The sequence below is a fragment of the Diadema setosum genome, chromosome 4, assembly GCF_964275005.1.
Source record: "Diadema setosum chromosome 4, eeDiaSeto1, whole genome shotgun sequence".
NCBI classification, from domain to species: Eukaryota; Metazoa; Echinodermata; class Echinoidea; order Diadematoida; family Diadematidae; genus Diadema; species Diadema setosum.
Window position 1 is genome coordinate 46725098 of NC_092688.1, and position 16198 is coordinate 46741295.

At 35.4% G+C, this 16198-nt stretch overlaps 1 protein-coding gene across 1 annotated transcript in view; it reads left to right on the forward strand.

Moving 5' to 3' along the window:
* Positions 1-16198, forward strand: part of LOC140227945 (uncharacterized) — a 30657-nt gene that overhangs the window by 4961 nt on the left and 9498 nt on the right. Inside the window, exons 2-4 of the mRNA XM_072308329.1 lie at positions 11845-11972; positions 14273-14498; positions 15279-15402. Coding sequence (XP_072164430.1) covers positions 11845-11972; positions 14273-14498; positions 15279-15402 — 478 coding nt within the window. The remainder of the gene's footprint in view (positions 1-11844; positions 11973-14272; positions 14499-15278; positions 15403-16198) is intronic.

Below are 16198 nucleotides of genomic sequence, written 5' to 3' on the forward strand. Positions count from 1 at the left end.
CTGTATAACAAGGGAATGAAGTACGTGAAATACTATCCTTACTTATAAAATTTGAATCAGTGAGTATGTTTTCACATCATAAAGTCAATTCTTGAGGTGTGAATTTTCTTCAATTTGTCTCCCTCTAATGAAATTTGTAAGATATCGCAACTGCTGATCTATAATTAAAAAAAAAGACATATCTGAAAAAAGGAACCACGGGACTCGAACCTTTCATCTACTGTTTTCAGGGCAGCGACACTACCACCAGGTTATCCCTGGCTGCCGGCAGTCATACAGTTCCGAAATCATTGTTCTCAAAAATCTCTCACAAATGTCAGCGCCTATAATTACAAATGTGTATCCCATAGCATGATCTCCTAACAGGAGAGCTCGCAAAGAAGTGGAATGAGAACGTTGAGGGCGTGGAAGACCACTTTAGAAAACCCACATACACCTGTACACTCACAGACAGACAGACAAACCAACACACACGCACACACACACACACACGTAGTAATGACAGGAATGATGATAAAAATAAAGTAATAATTATGTTCAATGATGATAACAATAACGATAATAATCATAATATTCATATATATATTTTTTTTTCTACATAAAGTCATTGAAATAATTGTACACTTATTTGATATTGGTGGTATACAAACGGATTTTTCTCATACTTGGACTTTATCTCAGTCTTGTGAACATTTATGTTCAAGAAATGTTCAATATGCAGTTGTAAAATCATTATTTAGTAATCCGTGCGATGTATTCACATTTTGATTGTGAATGATTACATAGTGGTTGTTCATGTGTGTGGAGGTGTATGTATAGGTGTTAGTCTGTGTGCGTGTGTGTGTGTGTTGTGTGTGTGTGCGTACGTGTGTGTGCATGTAAAATTTTGTTGTAAATCATTCTAGAAGTATTCATGTGATGAATACCGCCAATGATCTTTTCTTTGCTTATCTTGTGTGACAATTCATTGTGTTCTATTGAAGTGTTATTATATATATGCATATGAAATTGCAATATATTTTAGCCTCCAGGCTTAACATTTTACCTGATGACCATTCTAATAACGATATATATATATATATATATATATATATATATATATATATATATATATATGTTGATTAGGTTGTCCACGTGTTGGCAAGATAAAAAGATAAGTAACAAAACTGGAACAAAGTTAGGTTTGTTCCAGTTTTGTTAGTTATATTATATATATATATATATATATATATATATATATATATATATATATATATATATATATAATGTGTGTGTGTGTGTGGGTGGGTGTGGGTGTATATTTGAGTGTGTGTTTTGTGTGTGTACACATGAATACGTAGACATGTATGTTTTCCCCAGAATTTATGTGTGGCCTATCCCTTGAGCCGTCATGTCGTAACCCACGACTCCAGCAAATTTAATTGAGTGTTTAATATTAAGAAATCTGGCAGGCGGTGCACAGGACCAAATTCTGTAATGGATAAGCAAATGAAATGTAATAATTACACTCATTTCGGCAACGCAACAATAGGGATGCCATATAATTGATTTGAATTCAATAATTATCCACGGCAAGACTGTGGAAATATGCTTTCCTTTTAGCACGCGATTAGTGTAACATACAAGAAATAAATTATAACAATTATTCAAAGAACAGAATATACGTACATAAAAGACTAAAGAGAGTATCTGACAAGCAAAAAACCTCTACAGTGATTGTTACATGAAATAATACTATGTCAGTTATTTATTCGATCTGGAGGAGAATAAGGTCTTCTCTTTTGCATATCAAAGAAAGAAATCTAATATGGACGGATGGAATATTGTGTGAACGAAAAAGTGAAAAAAAGAACCTATTTAATGATTTTTTTTTTACGGCATCTTCGACGACTGACCGGGATATAAGACTTAATGTACTTTACGGCTTCAGAACCTGTAAGCATCATTTGTATGCAAATTGACGTTTTTGCGCTTGAAGCTACTAGTGCTTGCAAAAAGCGAGTTCTCATTTTGCAGCGACGTCACCAGTTGATCGACCAATGACATAACGAGTGAGAGTTATTAAAACGGCACGTAAGCAATTATTCATGCAATGTTAATACAATGCGCGCGTGCGCATGCACATCTCTATACAAATACAATTCACACACACGAACACGCACGGACGCACACTAAACAAACACACAGATATTATGATATACATTTTGATCATTTGTATTCACATCATTAACTCGTTTGAAAAAGATCAAGGGTGGAAAGTGGCGGGTAAACGAGGAGCTGTTCTTCCATCGCTGAGTTTCCCGCCATTTCTCCAGTTCCACTTAAGCTGTCTGTCAGGTGGCTGTTGACTCGGCATGTCTCTTGGGCAGCTGGCGATCCTCATTTTGCTGACGTCTCTAGGAGGTAAGGTTATTTCATTTTCAACCATATCAATCCAAAGGTTCTGACCTCTCTTCGTTTTAGGGATATTGTGAAAATTTGATATAAGCAGGAGAAATTGCCCCCTTTTATTCCATATTTTACAGGGTACTTTTGGAGAGTAGTGCTATCAGGACAAACCTCAAACTAAATCTTAAGATTTAGTTTGAGGTTTGTTCATTATCATCATTGTGATTTCCTGATGATTTGTAGTTGTTGTTGCTTTTGTTGTTGTGTCCAATTGCTTTATATTCATGATATCTAAAGGGAAAATCCAATCCAAATATAAGTTGGTCTGATAAGAAAGAGTTCAACGGTATAATTTTGATCGAAGTCGGATGAAAATAAGGAAGTTATGACATTTTGAAGTTTCGCATTTCGGGAGGAAACGGTTCTTGAACAGTCAATATGAATATGCAAATGGTAAAGTGAGCATGTCGTACCCTCACAACCTGACATATAGTTTGTACGTAAAACTTACATTTCCAGCATTTAATTCAACGCAATTATGCCCGAAGCTCAAATCTTCGTATATCTAACTGATCACTATTCTGAAGTTATTCAACAAGGAATAATATCATGTTACAGACTTCAATGACAGAAACATGGAATTTTCGTCATTTTTTTTTTGAATGCGATTAATGGAAAATTGTGAGGGTATGACATAGATCGCTCATTCATTTGCATATTCATATCCACTGTTTTGCAGAAAATAGCAAAATTTCACAATGTGATAACTTCCTTATTTTTCATCCGATTTCAGTAAAATTTTTACCATTGAACTTGTAAGATTTTACTCTTTTTTTATCATACTAACTTACATTTGGACAGGATTTCCCCTTTAAAGAGAACAGTTTGTTGAATTACATTGAACATTACCCTAACCAATGCCTCTTGGCGACACAATTTATTTTCTGCATTGCATTTATTAACGAAAAATGAAAGTAAATGAAAGGTAAAAAAACTTAAGAACAATGATGAATTTCGCCTATAAATTGATCAAAAACATAAAGCAATCAAAATCACTTAAGACAGGATTGGGCTTCATATAGCATCGTCTTGTTTACCCTGCTTTTTATGCATTGTATTTCAGATTTCACAGAAGTACATGATTAGAATGAAATCAATTGAGATTTGATTTGATTTGGATTGAACATTTTTATGAAATATGAATTTTTTTTTTTATCTGCTTTGTATCAGTATTTTTAAATTTTCGTTGATTTATTTCCTTCGATTTCACCCATGGCATGAGAATGCTTGACTAAGGCTCCTTTGAAGTATAGTCCTAATTTTACTTATCATTGATGACGGATCAATTCTCGCCAATTTCGTCAGGAAATTAACTTCATATTTCGACTTGGAATAATCTCCAACAAAGTGTGCCATTTGGTTCCAATATCCAATAATGATTTTGTTTATACACAGTTTGATATAGGCATCTACTCATTTTTTCCAGCATTTAAATTTATTGATATTATAGTTTTTATCACTTTTTTTGAAATTACGGTACTTGAAAGAATTTATGTGATATTGGAAATGAAATTGGAACAGAAATTTAATCAATATGTAATCATTTTCAATAGATGATCAAACGGTTATTCAAGATGCACTTAAGAAGAAATAGGCATATTTTCATTTTCGAAAGATTAAAAAATGTAACAAATTTTACTTCTAGAGCTTTAAAAAATAAAAGTTTGATAAGATTTTCTTGAGTTATCAAGACATGGTTTCTTTTAAGATATTTAGCTATTATATTGATAAAAGTTCACTTATTACCCACGTTGTCGATGGAAGTGATGCCCACTTCGGACACTAAATTTCTTATATTTTTCAAGCAATCTTTTCTTACAATCAAGAAACTGTCGAGTGTGTTATTTAAGTTTTACATGATAATCACGTAAACTGTACTAATTTAGATACATGGAAACAGTTCTTGTTGGTCCATTATCAATCTGAATTATTTGAAAGTACCGTTGAAATTACTGTGACGACACCTTATCTTCTTCGCATGGCAGTAGTTACTTAATCTATTCGATTCAATGTTTCTTGTTTTCCAGTATATATAAAGCAATTAAGAATACAAATTGAATCTGTTTTATATATGGTCGACATGGTGTGATGGATATAGATCGATATTTGTACTTTTTTCTGTTACTGTTAAAATAACGTGTCCCTTTGGACGAGTGGAGGGACCAACCATGAAGCGATCCTTTACAGCGGGGTCATCAAATGAAATCATTTCAGGACGAAATTTATTTAGAACAATAAAATTCGAGTATAAAAGAGAGGACATGCAATGAACAAAAAGGAAGACACACACTATCCAAGATGGTGAAAATGAAGAAGACAGTGAATTCTTAAACAAGTACTACAATACCTTAACAAGAGAAGAAAGGAGGTAGTTTGTAAAATTTCAGGTGATTAAAATGCTGTATAGAATGTATATAGTGGTGTCTAGGATATCTTGAAACACCAGACCCAGGTTTTTGCTTGTGTTGGGGTATGTACTCATCAATGTAACTGAAGGGAGATGTGGGGTCATTTAAATCAGGAGTGTGTGTGTTGTTGTTGTTGTTGTTGTTGTTGTTGTTTTTTGATAGTCCTTCCGTTGTATTCTTTCTTTCCAAATTGTTCTTGAAAAGATTTACACCATAAACTGAACTTTTGAGGTCTTTTTTGCCATTTCTCAGTCAGTGAGTTTCCCTTTGCTGTTGATCATCGACACAAAAACAAATTATTGTATGATTTATGGACGGCATCAAAAGACGAAGTTGGAAAGATGTAAAACATATACAAACAAAGCGATGAAGACAACACAAAACTTTGAGTTCGCAAAGATTGTCTGTCATACCTCCCCTCCCCCAAAGAAAAAGACACAAACAGCAAAATTAATACAGATGGAATTGACATAACCTTTTAATGATAATCGATGTAATATATATATACATATATATATATATATATATATATATATATATATATGCAATTTAACAAATGAAATACAAATTATATATCCACCTTGAAGACAGACCTACGCACACGTCGAATTTAGTTCAAAATCTGGAATAGTCAAAAAAACATTAGAACTATATATTTTCCATATAGAGACAAAGAGTCAGATTAAAAGGTTGGAACATTAAGCATTTTCCCCGCAACAAAAGTCGTCATATATTGAATTACAGACGAGATAATCAAAATAGTTTAAAAGCACATACCTTCAACTTGTCACCAAAAATTTGTTGAGCCTGAAAACGAAATTGTCTTTAGGTGCTCCGAAGATTCTTCTAATCACAAGATACACAGCAAATAATATTTTTCTTTTTATGTCAACCTTTCAATAGAATAGGAAATTCTATATTTCAGCAATTGCCATGACGTTTTTATTTGCACAATATAATTCCCATTTTTACAACATGATTATGTTAATACCGCGGGTAATATATATATATATATATATATATATATATATATGTACATATATATAAAGAATTGTAGAAACATACCACTAATATATCCATTCGTTAGCTGGTAATGGACCAACCTATGTGACAAAATTGTAGACAGCATTTTTATAAATACACCGAACATCAGAGAAAATCTACCTTGCGGCTTGGTTAAAAAAAAAAAAAAAACATAAAAAAGAATGAATTGTTTACTTGGCCTCGTCGAGTACTGTCATATAGTGTGAATTTTATATGAATTTTACTTTGATTTTTTTTTTTTTTTACTTTAATTTTACTACTTTGACTTCACTAAGTAATTTGTGCGTCACAAACAAGTCCTCGTCAGGTAAACTTTATAGCGCGTAGTGTGATGCTGGAAATCGATATGACCAGGTTTTCAGCAACAAAAACAACAACAAAAAGGCCCAATGCTTCAATATGTATACATGTACCTCTTTATTTATTCTCGTATGTTTGTTTCTAGTATTTCATTTATTTGTTATTAAGGCTTCAATGCATGTACATGTATGTGATATCTAAGATTTCCTGACATGTTTGTTGGAAAGTCGAAACATAATCGCAAAAAAAGTGTATTTTAAACCCAATTCAGCATGGATAAATTCTGTATACTCCCACAAGTTTGATTAACGGCAACGCCATTTTCAGAGACATGATACTCTTTGCCAGCAATACAATGCATTCTAATTCACTGGAAGGTTAAAAATAAGACTATTGTACATGAACTAAATCGTGTCCTTATGACATTTATGTAATAACGCGCTATATAAATGTTGTGAATTATTGTTTATCATTGAAATGAGAAAATGATTTCAAGAAATTTTAGATGAAAGTTGTTGAACGATATCGCTGAGAGTAATGCATTTCTTGACAGATAAGCTGCAAAAGGCTAGTATCGAGAGATTCATCACCTCTCAATGAATTATGTATTATTATGCATACGTCTTGTTTAACTATATATCGATGTCATTGGGGCGGATTTAATTAAACATGTTTATTCTCCGTTTAATTTTGCAGCAAATTATTATTGTTCGTTGGGTGCGATAAAGCTCTCTTTGATGAACATGATGGTAACTGATATATGTTCAGATGCAAAGGATAAATAAATCGCGATTTGTATTCAACCAAACACATTAGTGTCGTTGTGTAAAATGCTAGTGCAACGAGAAATAGCTCGCTAATTTTGCTTGAACTTGTATCCGCACATATCTAACAGTGTTAACATTAGTTTCATGATGCAATGCGATACCTGCCACCAGTAAGGCGCTTTAGAGCTTTACGTACTTTGCTTTTTTTCTGACCAGCACTCATCAAAATGTCGAGCATACATGAGTGCATATAACTTCCGGATATAAAAAGACGCAATTCAGTATAGAATTCTACACCATGTTCAAGCCGGCTTGGATGAAATATGAATAAGATGAATAGAATGGCAGAGATTTTATTGAAATCGCACCCGCGAAGTATGGACGTTATGGATTTTTTAACTTATACATGATTTCAAGTAATAACTAATTAATAGCAACGACATTATGCAAATTGGATGATGTCACCGTCTGATAAGTCTCTCATCGATCTCTGCACAAATCTTCAGTAAATTGTCTTCTCTGTACATGAAATTAGAGAAATTAGTTTATTACATATAATTATTGTAGTTTTGCACTAAAAAAAAAAAGACGCTTACTTATTCTGAGGGTTCGTTATTTCGAGGTTTGTTATTCCCAAAATATAATTAAGGTTCTTAGTTTCAAAGGTCCGTTATTATGCACCTTCTTTTCATTTTCGGATTAACTAACCTGATTTCATTTTCCGATGAACGAACGCTCGGAGTAGCGAACCTTTCTTTTTTAGATTAACAAAAATTTGGAATAACGAACCTTATTTCATTTTCGGATAAACGAACATTCGAAATAAGCAACCTTATTTCACTTTCGGAGTAAAGAACCTTCGGAATAACTACCTTTGGGAATAACGCCGCTATAATGTTTGGATTAGCTAACCTTTTTCATTTTCGGATCTTCATCTACACTGTATATTTGAGTCTGATAAAACATTTACAGTGATGTTTGTTTGATTTTACTCCATTTCTAAAGCCACTTCAATATGGCACAGAATTGAGCTTTAAGTATACTATAGTCTACTCCGTCCTTGTGTATAAGATTATCTACTAACAGCCTTTACAATGGTCCAAATTAGTTCATATTTCAACTGTGATTCCCACAATGAAAAGTCAAGAACTAACTTTCTTGACTGAAGGTTGGAACATTTCAAACATCTGCCATTGTTTAGGTATTAACAATTTATTAGCATAGTCAGTTCTTTCACAATTTTCTTGCTTGCATAAACAGATTTTTAGTTTTTGATAGACTGAATGAATGAGTGTTCTATTTGTCGCTTTTATGACAAAGAAACGTGATATTAACACAAAAGAGTGCACATATCAATGCATTGTTTCCGAAATTTGCCCGGAGCAACTGTTAAGTCGAGTAACTGAAGCCATAGCCATTTTCCAAATCGCTCGTCCTATGCTAGACTAAGCAGTGAGACAAAGAACTACCGCGCTAGAGAGCTATATACGCTCGTGTTACACTTCCGCTCTATGCCTCGCCGTTCTTTATTCGTTATTCCGAAGGTTTGTTCATCTTAAAATGAAATAACGTTCGTTATTCTGAAACACACACATTCTGTATACCTTGATGCTCGTTAATCCGAAAATAAGAATGAAAAGGAGTTCATTGATTTCGCAAAACAAATTGATTCCGAAGATTCGTTGATCAGAGAATAAACATAAGGTTCGTTCATCCGAAAATAAAAAGAATATGCGTACAAAGGAACCTTCAAAATAACGAACCTTGATTCGTTTTCGGATTAACGAACCTTCGACATAACAAACTGGAACTGATAAACCGGTCTCATATAAGTTTCGTGATGTGGAACATAAACTTAAGCCAATTGGCCTAATCCGACGCCCAATTCTACGTCTCTTGATGTACATGCATACTGAACATGGCCTAGCTTTTATCACAATGAATATTCATCAGTAGGTAGGTCATGAAAAGAATGACAAGGACGGTTGAATGACAATGAAATTGAATGAATAAATCACATCAGATGAAATAAATCATGAAACATGAACATTTCATAGTGCTACGTCATCTCTTAAAATACGTCTACCATGGATTATCCCGACATTCTTCCACGAGTCATACAGCCCATGAGCTTGACACAAGGTAAATAAGGTCCATTAGTCCGACAGTTCTTCGGCAAAGAAAGCCCATGAATCCGACACTACGCAAAAAAGGCCCAGAAGACCGTACCTTCAGCCCCGTAATGGTAATCGTCTCGTGCTCGATGGGCCTCTTTTGCCCAGTGTCTGACTCGTGGGCTTCATTTGCCTAGTGTTGAACTCGTGGGCTGTATGACTCGTGGGTGCCTCGTGACGTGCACCCGTCTACCATGCACACAAGAGGAATCATGCACTGTAAATAATGCAAAAAAAAAAAAACATGAGAAGGGAAGAATAAATTCACAGGTTTTATAATACGCTCTACATCAATCTTTTATTCTGGTCAGACACTCACAATGTAAGGCTTTCATAGCGTCAATGGTTACCATTTGATAATGATAATGATAATAAATAACATTTATATAGCGCTTAATACTGATGTTTCTAAGCGCATCAATCCGGAAAAAATGACATAAAGGTGAAATACAGCATTATGAACATATTATGATATAACGACAGCAACAACAACAACAGTAGAATTAAGATTGAGTAAACAGATTAGTTTTCAACAATGACTTGAACTTATTAACATTTTCAGCATTACGAATATAGAGAGTATAGAATATAAAGAAAAACAAAGCCGAATAAGTGTCTCGATTACATACATAATGCTAAGATCAAGACATCACTAAAATGCATGTAAAACAAGTTGAGCAAAGGAACAAAGACTACATGAAGACAAACGAGATCTACGTAAGTGGCTTGAAATTCGAACTGGTTAACATGGCTAATGTACAAAAAATAATAATCTAAAAGAGGAGAAAAATAACGGAAATGAATATGACGAGGCGCGGAGACAAAAAGATAGATGGATAAAAAACTGATGCAACCTTGTGTTGATAATCATCAAGATGATAGAGAGAGAAAAAATGAATTCAAGAATATTTTGTAATACGTCAGTCCTACGGGGAATTTGATAGGCGTGGAGATAATCCAACTTCAAATTTGATGCATTTCAAGACTCCTTCTCTCCAGCAAACATGTTAAGAGCGGAATTAAATGCCTTTCTGGCCATTCCTATTCATAGCTAATTACACCTCCGAGAGTTGCCGTTATAACGACGCCTTAGCAACAAAAAAAAAAAACAAAGAAGTCGTGTATATCTTTCAGAACACTCAAAAGAATAACCTCTTACATATCGACATGAGTGTTAATAGTATTTATAATGGGAAACAATAGAAAATTGTTCAATAAGTAGGCAACAAGGAATCCTTAACGCAGTGAAGGGTGCCTTGATGTAACCTTGGTACTAGCAGAGTTGCCCTCCGCCAGGACATGAGACTATACAAGTACCTGTGAAAACAATGTATTGTTTTAATTTCAGCAATATTTTCATCAACATTTTTCGTGCACTTGTTAAATTCATCGAGTTTCAGCGACACCTGAAACTTCAAGAATGTCAATTCTACGTTACAGTCAATTTTGTTTTTTAATCTTATGAATACAAACACACGCCTTAAGGTTTAATCGCATGTTAAGCTTTATGACTTCAAGTAAACTTACCAAACAAAAAAAGAAAATGTTAAATGTCATCGTCTAAGGTCTAAGCTTTATAGTTAGATTTCTCGGAAGTCAGTCGAGAAGATACTTCAAGGTGGTATGAAATATCATTTCGTCAATAACCAAGTTAAAGATTACTCAACGCTTTGCACAGCTTTCAAGGGGGCTTTTCTTGTGAGCTTCATATTTTGTGTAACCTGTTATCTCTGCGTCCTTGTTTCGTTATTGTTATTTGCTTATACTTGAATGGGCAAAGCGCGAAACATTCGCTTCCTATCTCAATTGTCACTTGTTTTTATTTCATATTTTCTTTTCTATTCACGAAGCCCGGTTAGAACTGCGACATACTTACACATCAAGATATTAAATGCAATATTAAAGCATCTTTGCAATAGTTTTTGCTGTTCATTCTAAAGTTAGTTTTTTTTTTTTTTTTTAGTACAATACTCTATACTGAAACTATAATCAGTTACTATACGATTGCCGTCTTTAAAATTTGTAAAATTAAGACTCGTTTCACGAAGTTCCCTCAAAGCGCCATAAAACTTTGCCTTGTACCATTCACAATGTGGCGGAGCTGTGGCATAAGACTCTCGACTCCCCATCGGAGGATGCGAGTTCGAATCCCGCCCAATGCTGAGGTCCTTGGACAAGATGTTTTACCCATCATGTCCCTCTCGACCAGGGTGTATAGGTGGGTACCTGGCAACGCTAGGGTGATAATAATGGCAGGGCCCTCTGGTACAGCAGTGGCAACACTGAAGAGGCTACCCTGGGCAAATCAGACATTATTATTATTATTATTATTATTATTATTGTTATTATTATTATTATTATTATTATTATTATTATTATTATTATTATTATTATTATTATTATTATTATCATTATTATTATTATTATTATCATTATAACACTTAAACGTAAATGAGCAATTAAGAATCCAAACAGTGACCTTTTGCATACGGAGTAGTAAAAGAGTGAAACAATCCGAATAACTTGACTAAATCGTGTCATATATATCCTCAATTCAATAAAATATTTTACACGTTTTAGAAATCTTAAAAAAACTTTCCATACCTCTTGCTAGATAAGTCATGTCTGAAGGTGTGTCTGTGAGTGTGTGAAAATTTATATGATGAGACATTTCTGTTTGTTTGTTTTTACTTCATTTTGTAGATGCATTTGAATATGGGAGTGTCCATCGCGATAACTACATCACGACATTGGTGTCGCCCAACTACCCAGAGCCTTATCCTCACAGTGTTCAAACGGAATGGCACGTCAGCACACCCCGGGATCAAAAGGTGACTTCATAATGTGTACATCAATACGGTTTAGAGGTCTATAATCATTCTCTTTTGATCATTACACCGTTGAAAAATCGTTTTATTGACGCAATTCAGTGTGGGAGGCGGTTGGGGCTGGGGCTGCGGGACCGGGGGGGGGGGGGGGGGGGGTGGAAGGTGTCAATTGGGGTTAAGACCCCCCCCCCCCCCCTTAGACGGGGAGGGGGGGTGCTGCAGCCTCCTCCACCCTTCCCCCGTTCTGCGGCCCCTAATTTTATCCTCGTCACGCTCGTTAAGTTAAAATACCATGAATACGGCAAAATAAATAATCTTTATCATGAAGCCCAATCCATTCAAAGCTACATGTATGTGAAAGGTTGTCTTTCACGAATTTGAATGACCGACGAGATTCCATCACCGCGGCGCGCGGGCTTGAAATGAATTTGAATGTTCATTGCTGAAATGCATGCTCCTATCTTAGATTTGAATTACCCAAATAAAAGATTGATTGCTCCGACATAGTGAATTTGAATGACCGGATTTTGAATTTGATTGCTGCTTCAATGCTGCGAACGTGAAGCTGAATGCTCAGAATTGGAACTTGAATGACAAAATTATGAAATTGACCGGGAAAACCTATATTATGTGGACGAGAGAGCTATTAATAACTTTTCAATGCATGTGAAATGTGAAAGTCTTCATTCTACTTTTTCCAATACGAGACTGCCACTATTTGGTTTGTAAACTTTACTCTGAGATACAGTCGACTTGAAAATGGCGTTGGATGTTCTTTGTCGAGTGTTTGTACCTTCTCCTCTTGACAAAGCCTCTTTTCACATCTAATCTTCTCACAATTACCACTTGGAAGTGTTGAAGAGGCGAAATCATGATAGCTTGCTCGACTGAGACGAGCTTATGACCTCACGAGGAGTTATTAAGTACAGCTTCAAAGAGGCGAGTGTGGCAGCGTGAAAGATGGGATTTTGCTAGGGGCGGTCTTAAATAATGCTCAATTGCTATGAAATTATGCCACATCATATCAAGCAAGCAGAAATGGGGGGGGGGGGGGAGTCTGCGCATTTGTTGCTGCCCATCCCCCCTACAAATTGGCTGACAAGCAAAACAACAACAATAAACAAACAAACAAATTAACATTTGTTGTCTGGCCATTTACTCTGTCGACAAATCGACTGACAAACAATCCGAAAAAGGTATCACAGCAGACAAAACGCATACTTATTTTCAAAACAAACAAACAAACAAACCAGAGAGACAAGAATCTTTAAGAAGAGACATTTCTGTGACAATTATGCCGGATTTATTCTTTACAAAATACAAACTATGCCTGGCATAATGCTACATGCTGAACCGTCCAAAGTCATGCCAGAAAACATAATTATGCCTGCTCTGGTAGCATTTAGGTGTCAGACACTTGTGCTGCTGCCTCCCCCTCCTCGAGCAACCTGATATCAATACTTCCCATCGTTCATAATCTCTCTTAGTAAGAATCACGGCTCTCATTCTTTTAAAGAATGTGGGAAGTATTGTGGCCCTTCATCATTGTCAAAGGTGCTATATCTAGTCTGGGCACTTCAAGAATAACATTTCCTCAAGTCATTTATTTCAGATTCATTAAATGATAATGAAATCATACAAAAACATAAGAAATTTTCGCATTCACACTTTGATGTGTCTTAATCATTTGTATAAAAGAGGTTTATACATAAACAATCATAACATCATACTGTATGTATGTATGTATATATATATATATATATATATATAACATGATATATATAATATGTATAAACATATTTGTAGGTATCATAATGATATATTGCACTGTAGCCCATACCTCTGAATCACGTCATAACTACCTTTTACCGCCCCCATCCCACGCTAGCCTTGTCGTACACATCCACACCACCATTGATACACATACAGACATAATATACAGAGGCGGATCCAGGAATTTCGTAAAGAGGGGGCGTGTTTACAAAAATAAAGGGGGGGGCGCACGCACCCCTCCCCCATTTTTTTCTTTTTATTTCTTTTGTTTCAGCAAAAAATAAAGGGGGGGGGGCGTGCGCCGTTTGTGGTCCTCCCTGAATCCGCCCCTGATATATAATATATAATATATAATATATAATCTATAATATATAATATATAATATATAATATATAATATAATAATTATATGCACACCTTGGTTGTCTGGACTTATAGCTGGACGTAGTAGGCCTATATTCTGTTGAGATTTCGAATAGCCTTATTGAATGAGAAGGTAAGTCTTTTGTTTTTATTCTGCCTTCTCGGTAGGTGCTGATGTTGGTCTACGCCTTCGACGTCGAGAAGATATGGGACTCTCTAACAATACGTCACATCTCAGCAGACGACGCTACGGAGTCCATTGACGTAATGCTAATCACTGGCAATACCACATCTATTCTCTTTCCCGGCGGTGATGTGGTGGTTGAGTTTTGCTCCGACCGGCTGCAAGAGTTCGGTGGCTTTGCGTTGAATCTTCACTATGTTCCCGCTAACGGTAGGCCTTTGCCATGTGGTCCCCATTCCATAAGAGTTGATATGCGGTGGCAACTTTTGCTGGACTGGTAACTTCCCATGGTTATGGCCAATTTGAAAGTTGGTATCTTGTCGTTGCCATGACAATCGGGCTATTCCAGCAAGAATTGCTATCATATCTTCTTTTCTTTTTTAATGAAATAGGCCACTGATGTGTCATTTCTGTGCATTAATTGCGCCGTTCATCATGGTGCCATGTAAACGTTGATCAACTACGTTACCGGGAGTGGAAGAATCGATTCTCGTTATTCATTGTCTTTCTTATCACATTACTACTTAGTGTATCAATATCCATCATGGGAACGTGAATTTCTATACACAATTTCTTAGGGACTCTCCTGAAAGCTATGATGAATTAAGGCAGCAGAGTTGATGCAAAATGAAAATTGAACATGATTTGGAGGTAATTACCGATTGAAAAGATATTACGTAATGCCAAGAGGACGTCTTGGTCATTTGACATTACTGTAGTTTGCTCTTTCAGCCACAATTACATTGATCACGAAATGTCGTAGATGTAACAGTTCACAAATAAAGACATTTCTCACTTCGATTGATATGAATCAACAAAAACGAATACAAACAACAAAGAAGTCATCGAAATACCAATTGGTACATTTATGCATATCCATTTATTTGTTTGCCTGTTTGTTTGTTGTTGTTGTTGTTTTTTTATTAGAATAGCGAAGCACTCATATATTATTCGTGAGTCGAATTGTTTGCAATTTATAATTATTAACAGATACTGGCATGGGCGATTCGATAACCGAGTTCGCCTGCTTGTCCGGGGTTCAGTTCATCCTGGCAGCGGCACGGTGTGATGGTGAGATCGACTGTTACGACTTCTCCGACGAGATGAATTGTGGCAGTAAGTCGCATGTCAATTACATACCCGGTTCCATGACATTTGCTCCTGCGACAATATTGCTCCCATGAAATTTCTGCACGCTTAGCCAAACATAAATTATACCCAGAAATTTAAACGTAGCCCCAGTCTTAATCCTCAAATCAAACTAAACCTAAACCCTATCTCAACCCTAACCCTATAAACCCTAAGTCCTTGGAGAAAATAAGGAGCAAACGTCGTGTCATCCAATTAACAACAGATATTAACACTGAAGCAAGTATCACAGTCCTCAACCCACTTGTTACCTGCTCTCTTTGTGCGCCTGAAGCACGATTATGTTTGTTACTATGATGAAAAAATCAAGATTGTGATATGTGATATGTGATATTGAAATGTGATATTTTATGAAGCAGGTCAAGGGGAGTTGGAAGGGAAAGAAGAAAAAAAAAAATAGAAGACAGTGACGGAAACCAGAAAGGTTGACTTGTAGAAGAGGAAGATCATGAAAAGAATTTAAGGCAAATTCAAAATTATGATCAAGCAAAAGTGATTGGACAGAGGCAAAATGTTCGCCGATGGATTTAGGAGCAATAATCAGTTCGAATCCTGCTCGAGTATGAATACCTATTATTTCTTTTGTCATGGCTGCTATTAAAACATTGATCAATTCAATGCTTATTTACCTCGATGTTGGGCAATTTGTCAATCAGTTGCAAAAAAAAAAAAAAAAAAAAAAACTAACTCGACAGAAGAATTTCATCAATTTGAGCAATGACCATGTTCTGCGCTCTTTGTTAATGGTAGATTGTGGTCCT